Source organism: Heptranchias perlo, unplaced genomic scaffold, assembly GCF_035084215.1.
Source record: "Heptranchias perlo isolate sHepPer1 unplaced genomic scaffold, sHepPer1.hap1 HAP1_SCAFFOLD_62, whole genome shotgun sequence".
NCBI classification, from domain to species: Eukaryota; Metazoa; Chordata; class Chondrichthyes; order Hexanchiformes; family Hexanchidae; genus Heptranchias; species Heptranchias perlo.
Genome location: NW_027139644.1, coordinates 2,530,418 through 2,548,999, shown reverse-complemented (window position 1 = coordinate 2,548,999; position 18,582 = coordinate 2,530,418). Strand labels below are relative to the sequence as shown.

The 18,582-nt window shown below is 46.3% G+C and overlaps 1 protein-coding gene across 1 annotated transcript in view; it reads right to left on the bottom strand.

Moving 5' to 3' along the window:
* LOC137317437 (uncharacterized) overlaps positions 1 to 18,582 on the bottom strand; it is a 57,285-nt gene that overhangs the window by 28,598 nt on the left and 10,105 nt on the right. The window contains 5 exon segments of the mRNA XM_067980784.1: positions 1,082 to 1,147; positions 1,253 to 1,424; positions 1,740 to 1,906; positions 4,068 to 4,163; positions 13,724 to 13,889. Coding sequence (XP_067836885.1) covers positions 1,082 to 1,147; positions 1,253 to 1,358 — 172 coding nt within the window. The 5' untranslated portion in view covers positions 1,359 to 1,424; positions 1,740 to 1,906; positions 4,068 to 4,163; positions 13,724 to 13,889.

Genomic DNA, 18,582 nt, shown 5'->3' with positions numbered 1-18,582 from the left:
GTTAAAGGACTATTCTTTGAGTAGAATAAGTTCTCTCTTTCACTGCCATTAGGAAGCTAGCCCATAACTTCCGAATTACCCTGAACATTGTCTTTCCCTCACATTTCTCCACGGATTAATGATCTATTGTGTGAAAATCCGCAAATCTTCTCAGATCAGATCGAATACTTTGACGTCTGTGAAAAGATAACATTTTCAATATTTCGCATTTCTCCACCTCGTTCCCTACAGGTGATTGGGAGCAGATTTCTAGGGGCGCAGGTAAACCGTGACGTCTGGCACAAAGCACTGCTCATTAATTGTGAGCCGAAAGGATCTGTGAGGCACACTGGAGTTGTGTGTAGGATTCACAATATATCAGGATCCTGACAGGTGTGTATGGGGATTCACAGTGTATCAGGATCCTGCCAGTTGTGCATGGGGATTTACAGTGGATCAGGATCCTGCCAGGTGTGCATGGGGATTCACACTGTATCTGGATCCTGCCAGGTGTGCATGTGGATTCACACTGTATCTGGGTCCTGCCAGGTGTGCATGGAGATTCACAGTGTATCAGGATCCTGCCAGATGTGTATGGGGGTTCACAGTGTAACAGGGTCTGCCCGGTGTGTATGGGGATTCACAGTGTATCAGGATCCTGCCAGGTGTGTATGGGGAGTCACAGTATATCAGGATCCTGCCAGATGTGTATGGGGAGTCACAGTGTATCAGGATCCTGCCAGGTGTGTATGGGGATTAAAGCTGTATCACGATCCTCCCAGGTGTGTATGGGGATTCACGGTGTATCGGGATCCTCCCAGGTATGAACGGTTTTTCACAGCTGTTAGCAATCAGCACCTGGATTAGTTGGAGTAATAAAACATCTACAAATTTACAAATAATTGGGAAACGTGAATAGTAAAAGATCGTGCAGACGATCTGAAGATTATTAACAAATCAAAATCAAACTTTATTCTGTTCCCTCCAACCTTTCAACTTCTGATTCACAGATTCTGACAATCTCTAAACAAAAGGCTACAGTCAAACATTCTGATTCTCAGAAGTGAAATAAACAGTTTGAAATCTCCATGTCGTCACTTACCTTTCAGATGACTGGGTATTTCAGTTAAACTTCGTCCGATGTTCATATAATCAAATGGATCAGGACCTGTTTAAATCAATGAGCTTTCATGAGATAAGATCTGTGTAATATGTTGGTAAATTCTGCAGTGTTTCAATCTGAAATTGAATTCAGTGTGTGATTTTACCGTACCAAGTTCCTGCATCTCGTTCAGTATTTTGTCCAACTTTGGTACCGCATGGTGCATTTTCACAAAGGATTCCCACATCACCCTTCGGGCCCGAGAGCCGTTCTCCATCACCAGATTTAGGAGAAGGTTGGAACTGTCCGCCCTGTTTCCCTTCTCCACGAAACCAGTGACTTTCTGTAAATAATTATAATGAATATATTGGTACCTCCTTTTCCCATTCCCACTTAAACTGATTCCCTTTTGTTTTCAGTCCACACAAGAGTTATACCCGAACCGTTCCCCTGTCCTTTGTACAGAGACTGAACGATCCACTGGGTATGTTCACCATTTCGTATCATTGTTTCAGATTCACTGTATTTTCAGTTTGATCCATTTCTTTCCTATTTGACCAGTTTCTCTTCTGTAACATTCTCTGATTCTAAGATCTGATATCCTGTTAGTTATGTGATGTTTAAATGACCAAATTCATTCTGTATCCTTCCCACTTACCCGATGTTCCTGTCCACTGAAATGTCTCTCCTATGTTAACAACGAGCTGACGCCCTCCACCCCCTCTTCAATCGCCTGTTCCAATCTGTCCCGGTAGAATTTCGTCAACTGGAACAGTTGGTAATCGTCGCACTTTGTCAGCAACTCAGTGATTGCAGTGTTCGGATCTGTGAACAAAAATGGAGAAAACTAAACACATTATCGACTTTCTATCCGGGCGGCTACATTTCCTCTGAAACCAAACGGCTGAAGCCTCCTGTGAGCCACATTATCAAACACCTTCTGAAAACCCATATATACCCCATGTGCTACATCCCATCGATCGATATAGTCATCTCTCAACAAAGCTGTATCAGATTTGTCAAATACGACTGACTGCAGCGAATCAGTTCCAGCCTCCGCTCATCATCCCCTGTATCTCTAAATGTTCGCTAATTCGACCTGGAATTACAGACCACGACTGACGGAGATTAATTGGTCTCCAGTTACCCGTTGACTCTCTCTCCCTATTTTAACAGAGACATTACTTGTTCTGCTTCGGTCCACCTGGATATTTTTGATAACAATCGAGGATTGAGAAATTGTGATCAGAGTCCCTCTTATCTCCTCTCTGACTCAATTTAACAGCCTCGGGTGTGTTATCTCTGGGCCCAGTGATTTATCCACCTCGGCGATCCAAATCCTTCTCTACAGTTATCACTAACTATGTGTCCACATCCTCCTCTCGTACACCAACATTTTCACTTCCACCATCATTTTTAGAAACGAAATGAAATATTTTTTATCTCCCCAAACCTTCATCCACAACTCGTTTCCCCCAGTTCCTCCTCCATCTCACCTTCACTGATTGCTGTCCTGCAAAACACACCGAGAATTGTGCTATTTCCCTTCCTATTGCTTAACTGCGTTCATAAGGAATCGACCTTAACATAGCACCCTGGAACATTCTGATGTTCGAAACCTCTCCTTTTCTCTCTTCTCCTTTAAGGCGCTCCTTAAAACCTACCTATTTGACCAAGCTTTTGGTCACCCGTCCTAATATCTCCTTATTTGACTCGGTGTCAATTTTTGTATGATAATCGCTCCTGTCACGCACCCTGGGTCGTTTTACATTAAAGGCAGTATATAAATGCAAGCTGTTATTGTTCTAGCTCTGTCATAGAACCTTTATTAATACTGGCGTCCAGAACTATTTTTCTCTCCCCTCAAAATGTTTTAATGAGAAACATTTCGCTCTGAGCCCTGTGAAAGCTCAGGCCTTGTCTTCCTGATACTAGATCACATCTCTTATACTTCTGATTTTCCGAATATGTTTGGAATTATTTGTATATTCACAGACATAACACACAATCCGAACTCCGATTTTTTGGAATGTTGACCCGTTTCCGTTTCTTTGCTTTTTTAAATACCAAATGAATTGATCTCTCAATATTTCAAAACGACCTTCTTTTTTTCCTGCTAATAACTTTTCACAATTTCATAAATCTTCTGTTCTGCTCCAACAGTTTTATTAATTTCACTCTCTAGTCTCAGAACCTGTGATTTCCCACCATGCAGTCTTATGAGTTGAAACCCTCCCATTGCTCCATTCACCCAGTCTGTAAAACCATTGTTGGTCGGTTCAGACCGTGACCATCCCTTCCCTTCTCCCTGAACTCACTCCAGTCCCCAAGACCGTGAACACTTCCCTCCTGCTCCAGCACTGCAGCCACAGATTGACCTGACTGATATTTCCCCCCTTAAACAGCCCAGCGTAAAGCAATCCGGAGATGGCCGACTCTAAACCTTGTTTTTTAGTCCAGTGCTAAGTCTCAGTGTTCCCTCGATACACGTATTTCTATCCTTGTTATTTGTTCCGACCATGGCTATTCTCTGTTCTCCTTTCCTTCCAAAAGATGGTCCCACACGTTCCAGGATGTTCTTCCCTTTGACACCAGGGCTGCAGAAGAGTCAGTCCATTCCCCTGACTATAGAATCTCCCACCACTATCGCTCTCCTATTCCTGTGTCCCACCTGTCTCTCACCCCCGCCCCACTCGGGGTGTCCCCCTGCTCCCTGGTCTCACACTGTTACTCAGGAAGACCATCCTCTGAGTCACTGTCTCTGTCCACCTTACAGCCCCCAACACCAGGTATCCATTAGCCAGTTCCAGTACTCAGGAGATCCCTCTACCTGTGACTGCACCGTCCCTCTAGATGGCCACTCACTTCTCTCTATCTACACAGTATCTGTGCTGTTACCTCTTCCTGTGTGAGCTGAGGTTCCTGCTCGTGATCTGGACCCTTTGTCAGGACAGAAATTATATTTTGATGAATTTTCTGAACCTACCTGTGTCCATTCTCATTCTTTTTGAAGATGTTGGATCTTCTCCCCTGTTTCAACCTTCAGCCATGGTGGTGACAGACGTTCCTGGATTATAATGCTCTGTAATCAATATGATATTAATAGGAGGTTAGGCAGCAATATTACAATGAGCAGGAGAGCTTTGCATTGTTAAACATGATACCAAATCCCTCCTCTCCCATCAGTACAACAGTTGTTTGCTCTGGGATGGAGCATTTCCCGAGTGTGATGATCAATACTCCACATCAGGTGTGACACAGTCAGCTGCCCAGTGAAATCCAGTGAGTCCCGCTGATCTCAACAACCCAGTTCCAGACGGGCTCCCGTCGGCAGAGACTCTGCACTGGGAGCGCCCATTAGTAAGATTTACTCACAGTGCAGGCCAGCATCAGCCTTATTCCTGAGTTAGTGAATATTCTGGAGGGAAATATGGAGCTGGGTGATCATTGATGTATTAAATGACCCCTCACTCGGTTTTACATTCTGGCGCTATTGTATTATTTTATTCACAGAAGTGTTTCATATTTTTGATCAGTTGTGTTTTGATATTAAATCCTGGTACTTTATGAATATGATATCTATCGACATGCACAATATCCAGCTGGGTGTGATTCCTCTGGTGTTTATAGGCAGTGACAGCCTCCCTGAGTTCAAGGAGATGTGTCCTGGTTGGTGCTTCTATTGGATATATATATATTTACCATATTTCTCATGGTGTCAGCACCTAATGAGAACCGTAGGAGGTGAGGAGATTTACCAATGATCTAATATCAACACTAAAGAGCATTGTAGGAAGTGAGGAGATTTACCACTGTTCTAATATTAACACTAATGAGCATTGTAGGAGGTGAGGAGATTTACCACTGTTCTAATATTAACATTAATGAGCACTGTAGGAGGTGAGGAGATTTACCACTGTTCTAATATTAACACTAATGAGCATTGTAGGAGGTGAGGAGATTTACCACTGTTCTAATATTAACATTAATGAGCACTGTAAGAGGTGAGGAGATTCACCACTATTCTAACATTAACACTAATAAGCACTGTTCGGAGATGAAGAGAATTACCAATGTTTTAATATTAACACTAATTGAAATGTTATCAATCGTGTAACGTTAAACCATTAGGTGATGTACGGAATTTATTTGTTGTATATCTTTCGGGGTCTTACAATCTCAGAAAACACCATCAATATATAAGTGGTCGATTTTACTGCTACTTTACAATGAAGATTCTCCACGTGTGTGTGTCTCGCGGTGTGTATGCCCACGAACGGACGTCCTACCAAACTAGAGTTGAAGTTATTCTCCGGCATTAATTTGTAACTAAATTTGAGACATTGTAAAATTGAGTTACTCTTGTTTCACTCACACTGACATTAGTATAATAAACACAAAACAGCAACAACTTGCATTACCACAGACCCTTTAACATCGAAAAACATCCCAAAGCCTTTCACAGACCCCGAATCAGACAAAAGATGGGCGCTGAATAAAGGAGGTAGAGGGAGGGGTGGCAAAAGTTTGGTCAAAGAAGTGGGTTTAGAAGGATCGTAAAGGATGAGAGGGAGGTGGAGAGGTTTCGCGTGAGAATTGCAGAACATAGAGCCGGGACAGCTGAAGGCCCGGCAGCCATAGATCGGGTGAGGAATGGGTGAAATGTGAAAGAGGCCAGAGTCGGAGGCTCATAGAGATCCTGGTGGTGGGGCTTGTACGGCTGGAATTGTGTTTGACTAATTTATTAGAGTTCTTTGTGGAAGCAACAAGCAACATGGATAAAGAGGATCCTGTGGATGTTGTGCACTTGGATTTCCAAAAGGCTTTTGGCAAGGTGCCACATCAAAGGCTACTACACAAAATAAGAGCTCATGGTGGAGGGGGTAAAATATTAGCATGGATAAAGAATTGGTTAGCTAACAGGAAACAGAGAATAGGCACAAATGGTTCAATTTCAGGTTGGAAAGATGTAACGAGTGGAGTGCCACAGGGATCAGTGCTTGGGCCTCAACTATTCACAATCTTTATCAATGACGTAGGAACATAGGAACAGGAGTAGGCCATTCAACCCCTCGTGCCTGCTCCGCCATTTGATAAGATCATGGCTGAGCTGTGATCGACCTCCATATACCTGCCTTTGGCCCACATCCCTGAATACCTTTGGTTGCCAAAAAGCTATCGATCTCAGGTTTAAATTTAGCAATTGAGCTAGTATCAATTGCCGTTTGTGGAAGAGTTCCAAACTTCTACAACACTTTGTGTGTAGAAATTTTTTCTAATCTCGCTCCTGAAAGGTCTGGCTCTAATTATTTGACTGTGCCCCGACTCCTAAAATCCCCAACCAGCGGAAATAGTTTCTCTCTATCCACCCTATCCGTTTCCCTTAATATCTTATAAACCTCGATTAGATCACCCCTTAACCTTCGAAACTTCAGAGAATACAACCCCACATTATGTAATCTCTCCTCGTAACTTAACCCTTGAAGTCCGGGTATCATTCAAGTAAACCTGTGCTGCACTCCCACCAAGGCCAATATGTCCTTCCGAAGGTGCGGTGCCCAGAACTGCTCACAGTACTCCAGGTGCGGTCTAACCAGGGTTTTGGATAGCTGCAGCATAACTTCTGCCCCCTTGTACTCTGGTCCTCTAGATATAAAGGCCAGCATTCCATTTGCTCTCTTGATTATTTTCTTCACCTGTTTATGATACTTCAATGAACTATGTACCTGAACCCCGAGGTCCCTTTGGACATCCACTGTTTTTAACTTTTTACCATTTAGAAAGTACCCTGTACTATCCTTTTTTGATCCAAAGTGGATGACCTCACATTTGTCTACATTGAATTCCATTTGCCACAGTTTTGCCCATTCACCTAATCTATTAATATCCCTATGCAATTTTATGTTTTCATCTACACTGCTTACAATGCCACCAATCTTTGTGTCATCGGCAAACTTAGATATGAGACTTTCTATGCCTTCATCTAAGTCGTTAATAAATATTGTGAATAATTGAGGTCCCAAGACAGATCCCTGCGGGACTCGACTCGTCACATCCTGCCAATGTGAGTACCGACCCATTCTCCTTACTCACTATCGCCCTTCGCTCAGCCAACTTCCTAACCAAGTCCGTACTTTTCCCCCGATTCCATGAGCTTCTATCTAAGCTAACATTCTCTTATGTGGGACCTTAACACATGCCTTCTGGAAGTCCAAATAAATAACACCCATTGACCTTCCCCTGTCCACTACTTTAGTCACCTCTTCAAAAAATTCAATCAGGTTTGTCAGGCACGACCGACATTTCACACATCCATGCTGGCTCTCACTGATTAACTGAAAGTTCTCGATGTGTTCAGTCATCCTATCCTTAATTATAGACTCCAGCATTTTCCCCACAACAGATGTGAGGCTAACTGGTCTATATTTCTCCGGTTTCCCTCTCTCTCCTTTCTTAAAAAGCGGAGTGACATGTGCAATTTTCCAACCTGGAGGGACAGTTCCTGAATCTAGAGAACTTTGAAAGATTATAATTAGGGCATCCACAATGTGCTCACCTCCTTCCTTTAAAACCCTGGGATGGAAACCATCTGGTCCTGGGGATTTGTCGCTCTTTAGTGCTATTATTTTCTTCATTACTGTTGCTTTACTTATGTTAATTTTATCGAGTCCCTGTCCCCGATTCAATATACGTTTTCTTGGGATTTCCAGCATGCTATCCTCTTTTTCGACTGTAAATACTGACGCAAAGTAATTGTTTAACATGTCCGCCATTTCCCCATTGTCAATGGCAATATCCTGACTTTCAGTTTTTAAGGGGCCAACACTGCTCCTGACCACCCTCTTTTTCCTAATATAACTATCAATGTTCTTCGTATTGGTTTTGATATCCCTTGTGAGTTTCTTTTCATACTCTCTTTTTGTAGCTCTTACTATCTGTTTTGTGACACTTTGTTGATCTTTGTATCTTTCCCATTCGCCAGGATCTGTGCCATTTTTTGCCTTTTTGTATGCCCTTTCCTTATGTCTTATACTATCCCTTACCTCTTTAGTTGTCCATGGCTTTTTTTTTGTCAAGTAGAGTTCTTGCCCCTCATGGGTATAAACCGATTCTCTATCACGTTCAATGTTTCTTTAAACATTTCCCACTGATCATCAGTCGTTTTACCTATTAACAGATTTGCCCAGTTTACTGTGGACAGTCTCTGTCTCATCCCATTGAAATCGGCCTTGCCCAAGTCTGGAATCTTAGCAGCTGATTCACTTTTTTTCCTTTCAAACACTACATTGAATTTGTTCATGTTATGATCACTATTGGATAGATGTTCACACACAGTTAAGCCGTTAACTAAATCTAGTTAATTACTCATTACTAAATCCAGTATGGTTTGCCCCTTGTTGCCTCTTGGACATACTGCAGTAGAAAACTATCCCGGACACACGCAAGAAATTCACTACCTTTCTGACAGTTGCTAGTCTGCTTTTCCCAATCTATGTGAAGGTTAAAGTCCCCCATGAAGACCACTATGCCTTTCTTACACGCTTGTCTAATCTCTGCATTTATACAATTATACTTGGATGAAGGGACCTAATGTATGGTTGTTAAATTTGCTGATGACACAAAGGGAGGTAGGAAAGTAATTTGTGAAGACGACATAAGGAGTCTGCAAAGCGATAGGGATAGGTTAAGTGAGTAGGGAAAAATTAGGGAGATGGAGTATATTGTTGGATAATATGAACTTGTCCACAAGGATTAGAAAAGCAGTATATTATTTAAATGGAGAGAGATTGCAGAACTCTGAGGTCCAGAGGGATCTGGGTGTCCTAGTACATGAATCACAAAAAAATAGTATGCAGGTACAGCAAGTGATTCGGAAGGCACATGGAATGTTGCCATTTATTGCAAGGGGAATGGAATGTAAAAGTTGAGATGTTTTGCTATAGTTGTTCAGGGCATTGGCGAGACCACATCTCGAATACTGTGTGCAGTTTTGGTCTCCTTATTTGGGAAAGGACATAACTGCTTTGTAGGCGGTTCAGAGAAGGTTCACTCGACTGATTCCTGGGATGAGGGGGTTATCTTATGAGGAAAGTTGGACAAGTTGGGCCTGTATACATTGGAGTTTAGAAGAATGAGAGGTGATCTTATTTAAACATATAAGATCCTGAGGAGACTAGAAGGGGTAGATGCTGAGAGGATGTTTCCCCTTGTGGGAGAGACTAGAACTAGGGGGCCACAGTTTAAAAATAAGGGGTCTCCCATTTAAGTCGGAGATGAGGAGAAATGTTTTCTCTCAGAGGGTTGTGAGTCTGTGGAATCCCTTCCCCAGTGAGTGGTGGAGGCAGGGTCATTGAATATTTTTAATATCTCTCTCCATTTAAATATTTTGAGTTGAATAGATTCCTGATTAACAAGGGAGTCAAAGGTTATAGTTGGAACCAAGCGAGGGGAGCCCCACTGAGCTGGACAATGGAGGAGAGGCGTTGGAGGAAGAGATCGAGATGCACGAGTCCACCTATTCACCCACGTGTCAAACTGGGCGTGTCTCTTTGATCAAACCCTCTCGTCTGTAATACAAAAGTCTCATTGGTGGTTTAATGTTATAGAACAAGTTAAACTCATTTCACTTGTGCATCACATAACTCTCTGACTGGGCGACTAGAATCTCTCCGTTCCACTCGAAGAGTTCACGTGTTCCAGACTACAGAATGAGAGAAAAGATTCCGATATTCGCATTCTACAAAACTGCTGCAGAAAACGCAGCCTCGTCAATTCCCTTTATTTTACGTAGAATTATGCAGGATGTACAGCACAGAAATAGGCCATTCGGCCCAACTGAACCATGCCGGTGTTTCTGCACCTCGTCAGCCTCCAACCTCCCTCTTGCATCTCACTCTATCAGTATATCCTTCTATCTTTCTCCCTCATGTGTTTATCGGGCTTCTCCTTAAAAACATATTTTCTTTGCAGTGAGGCTCTGTTACCTGGAGATTGCCTTCTCATCGACCCTGTACAGTTCATACGCTGCTGTTCCACCGTCCCACAAATATAATTCCGCGCCCACACCCCACCGACACGACCCCGCGCCCACAACCCACCAACACGGCCCCGCGCCCATACCCCACCCACACGGCCCCAAACGAACACCCCACCTACACGGCCCCGTGCCCACGCCCCACTGATTTGGCCCCACATCCGTACCCCACTGACACGGCCCCAAACCCGCACCCCACCGATCAGGCCCCAATCCTACACCCCACTGACCCGGCCCAGCGCCCACACCCCACGATCCGGCCCAAAATTCACACCCCACCGACACGGCCCCGCGCTCACACTCCATTGACTCGGCCCCAAACCCATACCCGACTGAACTAGCCTCACACCCATTCCCAACCGACCCGGCACCGTGCCCATATCCCACTGATCCGGCCTCGCACACCCACACCCCATTGACCTGGCCCCACACCAATACCCCTCTGATCCGGACCCACACCCACACCCCATTGACCTGGCCCCACACACATACCCCTCTGATCCGGACCCACACCCATACCTCACTGACCTGGCCCCACACCCATACCCCTCTGATCCGGACCCACACCCAAACCTCACTGACCTGGCCCCACACCATTACCCATTTGACCCGGACCCACACCCATACCCCCTGACACGGCCCCACACCCATACCCATCTGACCCGGCCCCACACCCATACGCATTTGACCCGGCCCCACACCCATACCTCACTGACACGGCCCCACACCCATACCCACCTGTCCCGGCCCCATACCCACCCCTCACTGACACGGCCCCACACCCATACCCACCTGAGCCGGACCCACACCCATACCTCACTGACACGGCCCCACACCCATACCCATTTGACCCGGCCCCACACCCATACCTCACTGACACGGCCCCACACCCATACCCACCTGACCCGGCCCCATACTCATCCCTCACTGACACGACCCCACACCCATACCCATTTGACCCGGCCCCACACCCATACCTCACTGACACGGCCCCACACCCATACCCACCTGACCCGGCCCCACACCCATAACTCACTGAAACGGCCCCACACCCATACCCACCTGACCCGGCCCCATACTCATCCCTCACTGACACGACCCCACACCCATACCCATTTGACCCGGCCCCACACCCATACCTCACTGACACGGCCCCACACCCATACCAACCTGACCCGGCCCCATACCCATCCCTCACTGACACGGCCCCACACCCATACCCACCTGACCCGGCCCCACACCCATACCTCACTGACCAGGTACCACAACCATACATCTATGACCCGGCCCCACACCCACGACCCACTGACCCGGCCCCACACCCACACCCCACTGATCCGGCCCCAAACCCAAACCCCATTGACCCAGTCCCACACCCATACATCTCTGACCCAGCCCCACAACCATACACCACTGACCCGGCCCCACAACCAAACGCCACTGACACAGCCCAACATCCACACCCTACTGACCCGGCCCCACACACACACACAACTGACCCGGCCCCACACCCATACGCCACTGACAGGGAGCGAGAGGTTATACTCCAAGTTTAATTTCTGAATTATGAAGTTTGATGTGTAACAGCGAGTGAATGTGACAGGAGACGAGTGCAGCATTAAGTGTGACACTTACAGGAAGTGTGCGTTGGAAATAAAACTTTTAATTCATTACTAGTGCATCTCGATGGCCTTGCTCACACTGGCATAGATGAACTGGAATGTGTTCTCACTGTTTGTTGAAACAGGCCAGAATGGGAGGAGGACATGTGTGAATGTTCACTACAGTGCCAGCAGTGCTGGGAGGACTGAATAACTGGTGGAATAATAATCTCCATTAAAAAAGTATTCACGCAGGAGTTATCGATTTCAGAAAATGATCATTAAACCATGGCAACAGGAAGTCTTATGAATTATATATATCTACACAACCTACTGCTGTATTATAATATTATTCTTCTGGAGTAAAAGCAACTCTTAAAATGTTTTCATCGTATCCAGACGATGTCCCTACTCCTGGTATGCCGAATACATAGATAGGAGTTTATATTGAATGTTTCATGGTCTGAATATATAGATAGGAGTTTACACTGAATGTTTCATGGTCTGAATATATAGATAGGAGTTTACACTGAATGTTTCATGGTCTGAATACATAGATAGGAGTTTACACTGATTGTTTCATGGTCTGAATATGTAGATAGGAGTTTACACTGACTGTTTCATAGTCTGAATAGACAGATAGGCGTTTACACTGAACGTGTCAGGTTCTGAATATATAGATAGGAGTTTACACTGAACGTTTCATGGTCTTTCGGATATAATTTGGAAACAACGCCTCTTGTACTGAGATCTGACAGATTGTTAACCTGGCATAGAGGAACTCACTCAACGATAGTTGCTGAAAAGGACATAACGAAAACCACCATCACGTGTTTGGAGTTTAGTTAAGATGAAGATTAACCCTGAACATTCAGACACTTTTTCTAACCATGAAGCTGCGATTCCAATAACGGATTTTTTACATCACAAGGCCTGATAATGGGGATTTAGTGAATTCACCAGCAGTTTGAGCTCGACAGAACATTAAGCAGCATCGCATCTACAGAAGGACATCGATAAAATAGTCACATTGTTAAAAACAGACCACGTCTGCTCTGAAAATCTGATTGTCTTATACCATCTAAACCTGTAACTGTTAACAGTGACCATTTAAATTACTGCCACAATACTGAATTCGATGGCGAAACATCTGATCGTCACATTCTTTGTACATGTTACAACATTTGGATGAACAATATTTCCGCAAACTCCAGTTAGTGTTTAAAGGGCTGAAAGACCTGTTTATATTTTCTGCCAAAAGCAGGTCCCCATAATAATCAGGTGATTGTGTTGAAAGAGCACGGAAATGAATCTGGATTGTATCGGGACAAACTTCACTCTCAGTTTAATAAAAAGAACCCTCGGCCGAGGCCGGGAGATGGATAAGTGATCACCCAGAACATTTATTCTGACAACAGACAAAATAATCAATTGGAAGAAATTTTAAAAATTATTATAAGAATCCGATTTACGTATCAGTTTCTCACAAGTTTGTATTTAAATTATCATTTAATTCAACAGTAATTGTGAAATCCAGAAATAGATTTACTGATAGGAAATAACATTAAGTATCCAGTTCAGAATTGTCAGATGATTTATTTTGAGAGTTGGATCTGAAATATACTTGAATTCATTAACGCTGTCTGGTACTACATTAACACACAGTGTAATATTCACATCATGGGAGACAGAAAGGTGGGTTCCTTCCGAGTTGGTGCTGGGGACGGGGAGACACTGGAGATCTGCTGGGCTCTGCCTCAGAATGGAGTTACCTCTTAGATCAAACCCCTTCACTCTAAAATACAAACAAGATTAATTTGTGACTGTGTGTTTTGAGACAGAAACTGATCTCACTTCACGTTTCATTACACGGCCTCATGCTGGATAATTGTACTTGGTGATCAGACTCTCCCAGTCTCATTCTCACCATTTCCCCCCTTACCTTGTAACCTTTGTGGACTGTCAACAAGACCAGTGTTTATCTGAGGAAATGGGACTTTCTCTTACCTTTCTCCCCAGTCGATCTCTGGAAGCTCTTTGAATCGGAAGGGTTCTCTCTGGTTGCTGCTCTCACAATCCTGTGCTGATTCCCCTGCTGTTGTTCCTCAGTCTACAATCCCTGTTTACTTCCAGCTGTGGACTTTTCTCAATCACTCCATCATTCACCGGAGATCTAATTATGGCAGGGCAGAAAATGAGACCAATATTGACGGTGTGAAGGAGAATCTAATCTGCACTCTCCCTCGCTGCAGAAATTAATGTCCCTCACGGAGTCCGCCCCTTCTATTGGTTCAAAACAAGTGATTGATACCCCCACCCGCCAATCAGAGCCTGGTCCCTTTCACAGCACCACCCCCGCTAGTTTTGAAGCAACAGAAAGGGCGGAATTCACTCGTTGATGACAATCTGTATTGGAGTTGTTTGAGGATGTAACTGGCAGTCCAGATAAAGGGGAACCAGTGGATGTTGTGTGTTTGGATTTTCAAAGGCATTCGATAAGTTACCACATTAGAGTTTGTTACACAAGATAAGGGCTCATTGGGTTGGAGGTAATATTGAGGATTGAGAATTGGTTCACGGACAGAAAACAGAAAGTAGGGATAAACGGGTCATTTTCAGGTTGGCAGGCTGTAACTGGTGGAGTGCCACAAGGATCAATCCTTGGGCCTCAGCTATTTACAATATATATTGATAACTTAGATGAAGGTACCGAGTGCAATGTATCCAAGTTTGCTGACAATACAAAGCTAGTTGGGAAAGTTAGCTATGAGGAGGACATAAAGAGTCTGCAAAGGGGTATGGACAGGTTCAGTGAGTGGGCAAGAAAGTGGCAGATGGAATATAATGTGGGGAAATGTGAGGTTATTCACTTTTGTAAGAAGAAAAGAAAAACTGAATAAGTTTTAAATGGTGAGAAACTATTAAATGTTAGTGTTCAGAGACATCTGGGTGTCCTCGTACAAGAAACACAAAAAGTTAACATACAGGTGCAGCAAACAATTATGAAGGCAAATGGCATGTTGGCCTTTATTGTAAGGAAGTCTTCCTACAATTGTACAGGGGTTTGGTGAGACCTCACCTGGAGTACTGTGTACAGTTTTGGTCTCCTTATCTAAGGAAGGGTGTATTGTCTTACAGGCACAGCAACAAAGGTTCACTGGAATGATTCCTGGGATGAGAGGGTTCTCCTATGAGGAGAGATTGAGTAGAATGGGCTTATACTCTCTGGAGTTTAGAATAGTGAGAGGTGATCTCATTGAATCATATAAGATTCTGAGGGTTTTTGACAGGGTAGATGCTGAGAGGTTGTTTCCCCTGGATGGATAGTCCAGAACAAGGGGCATATTCTCAGGATACGGGGTCAGACATTTAGGACTGAGAGGAGGGGAAATATCTTCATTCAGAGGGTTGTGAACCTATGGATTTTCTTTTCCCCAGGGAGTTGTGGATGGTCAGTCGTTGACTATATTCAAGGCTTAGATGGATAAATTTTTGGACTCTAAGGGAATCAAGGGCTATGGGGATCAGACGGGAAAGTGGAGTTGAATGGCGGAGCAGGATCGAGGAGCCTTGTGGCCCACCCCTGCTCCTATTTCTTACGTTCTTATGAGGTAACCCAGGGCATGGACTGGGCTGTAAGACCAGGCAGTGAGACCAGGCGGGGTGAGCGGGAGTGCAGCTCCAAACTGACTGAGGCCCAGGGTTCAGGGAGGGGGAGATTTCTCTGAGCCACAACCACAATTCCCGGAGCTACCAAACTTTCCCGGGCCCAGAGAGAGGGACAACGCAGTCACTCTCATGCCCCTCCCTCCACATTCACCCACATCCCCATCTCTCCATCCTCTTTCACATCCCTCTCCCTGCACTCTCACCCACATTTAGCCTCTTTCCACTCTCACTTAATACCCCACCCTCTACCCTCACACATCCCCCTCCCTCCACCCTCACACAAATACCCCTCCCTGCACCCTCAATCACATCCCCCTTCCTCCACATTCACTCACATACCCCTCACTCCACTCTCACTCACATCACACTCCCTCAACACTCACTTATATCCCTATCTCTCCACCTTATTTCACATCGCCTTCCCTCCACTCTCACTCACATACCCCTCACTCCACTCTCACTCACATTCACTTCTGTCCAGCCACACACACATACCCCTCCCTCCACCCTTGCTCACACCCACTTTCGCTCCACCCACACTCAAATCACTCTCCCTCCACCCTCACTCACAACCCCTTCCCTCCACCCTCACTCACAAACCCTTCCCTCCACCCTTACTGAATATCAGCTCCCTCTGCACTTACTCTCATCCCCCTCCCGCCATCCTCACTCACAACACCCTCCCTCCAACCTCACTGACATCCCTTCCCTAGACCCTCACTCGACTTCCACTCCCTCCACCCTCATTCACATCCCCTTCACTCCACCCTCATTCAACCTTCACCGACACTCACACATCTCCCTCCCTAACCCCCCACCCCACCCACAACCCCTTCCACAACACTCACTCCACCTCCACCAACACATCCACCTCCCTCCACCCTCACTGACACATGCCCCTCCCTCCACACTGATTCACATCCCCCACCCTCACTCACATATTCACCTCGTTCCACCGTCACTCACACATCCCACCCCTCCACCCTCACTCACATCCCCCTCCCGCTACCCTCTCTCACATTGCCCTACGTCCAAAATCACTCACATTCCCCTCGCTCGACCCTCAATCACACAGTCACTCACACATTTATCTCCCTCCACCCTCACTCACATTCCTCTCCCTCCAGCCTCACTCAATATCCCCCTCCTCCATCACTCATACAGCCTCCTCCGTCCACCCTCACTCACGTCACCCACTCTCTACCCTCAATCACACGCCCCCCACCCTCAAACGTCACTCACACAATCCCCTCCCAAAAACCAAACTCAGACATCCCACTCCCGCCCCCTAATACACATCTCCCTCCCTCCACCCTCACTCACATCCCTTCCCCACCATGCTCACTCACATCGCCCCACATCCAACATCACTCACATCTGCCTCCCTACACACTTAATCAAACATCCCCCTCACTCCACATTCACTCACACAATCACCTCCCTCCATCCTCACTCACATCCCTCTCCCTCCAGCCTCACTCACACATCCCCCTCCCTCCATCCTAATTCAGATCTCTCTCTCTCCAGCTTCTCTCCCACACCATCCCACCAACCTCACTCACACATCCCACTCCCACAACCATCATTCACATTAACATCTCATTATCGTCACTCACCTCCCCGTCCCTCCAACATCACTCACATCCCCCTCCCTCCACCCTCACTCACAACCCCTCCCTACACACTCAATCGACATCCACTCCCTCCACCCTCAATAACAAACTCCTCCCTCCACACACACATATTCCCCTCCCTCCATCCTCACTCAAAACCCCTTCTTCCACCCTCACTCTCTTCACACTCCCTCCACCCTCACTCACATCCCGTTCCTCCACACTCACTCTCAAACAAATCACCTTCACCCGCACTCATATACCCTTCATTCCACCCTCATTCATACATCACTCTCCCTCCACTCTCACTCACACGTCCCATCCCTCCACTATCACTCACATCCCTTTCCCTCCACCCTCACTCAAATCCTACTCCCACCACACTCACTCATATATCCGTCCCTCCACCCTCACTCACATCCCCTAACTCCACCTTCACTCACGTCCCCCTCCCTCCACACTCACACATACTTCCCTCTCCCACCCCATTACTCACACATCCAACTCCCTGCACCCTCACCAACGTCACCCTTCCTCTACCCTCATTCACGTCACCCTCCCTCCGACCTCACTCACACATTCCCAGACTCCACACTCATGAACATCCCCTCACTACATGCTCACTCACATTCCACTCCCTCCACACTCACTCACATACTCCTCCTTCTTCCCGAACTAACTAAACCAACACTCAGTCATGTTGTTCACCATCCACCATCACTCATATACCCCGCCCTCCAACCTCAGTCACTTAGCCCTTCCACCAACCCCACTTACATCCTCCTCCATCCACCCTCACTCACAAATCAACTCTCTCCACCCTCAATCACATCCCCCTCCCTCCACCCTCACTCACAAATCATCCCCGACCCTCACACATATCACTCTCCCTCCACCCTCACAAGCATCCCCCTCAAACCATCCTCACTCACATCCCCCTCCCTCCCTTCTCACTCACATCACCGTCCCTCCACCCTGACACACATCACCCTTCTCGAATTCTTACACACAGCCCCTTCCCTACACCTTCACTCACGTCCCCCTCCCACCACACTTACACACATACCCCTCACTCCACGCTCACTAACATACCCACCCTCCTTTCTAACTCACATCCCCCACCCACCACCCACACTCACATCCCCTCCCTCCCTTCTCACTCACATCACCGTCTCTCCACCCTGACACACATCACCCATCTCGAATTCTTACTCACAGCCCCTTCCCTACACCTTCACTCACGTCCCCCTCCCACCACACTTACACACATACCCCTCACTCCACGCTCACTAACATGCCCTCCCTCCTTTCTAACTCACATCCTCCACCCACCACCCACACTCACATCCCCTCCCTCCCTTCTCACCCACAAACACCTCACTCCACTCTTAATCACACATCACCCTCCCTCCATCCACACTCACATCACCCTCCCCCCACCATCACAAACAAACCCCTCACTTCCCTTCACTCACGTCACCCCCATCAACCTCACTCACATCCCCATCCCTCCACCCTCACTCACATTTCCCTCCCTCCACTCTCACTCACATCACTTTCACTGCACCCTCAATTACATTTCCC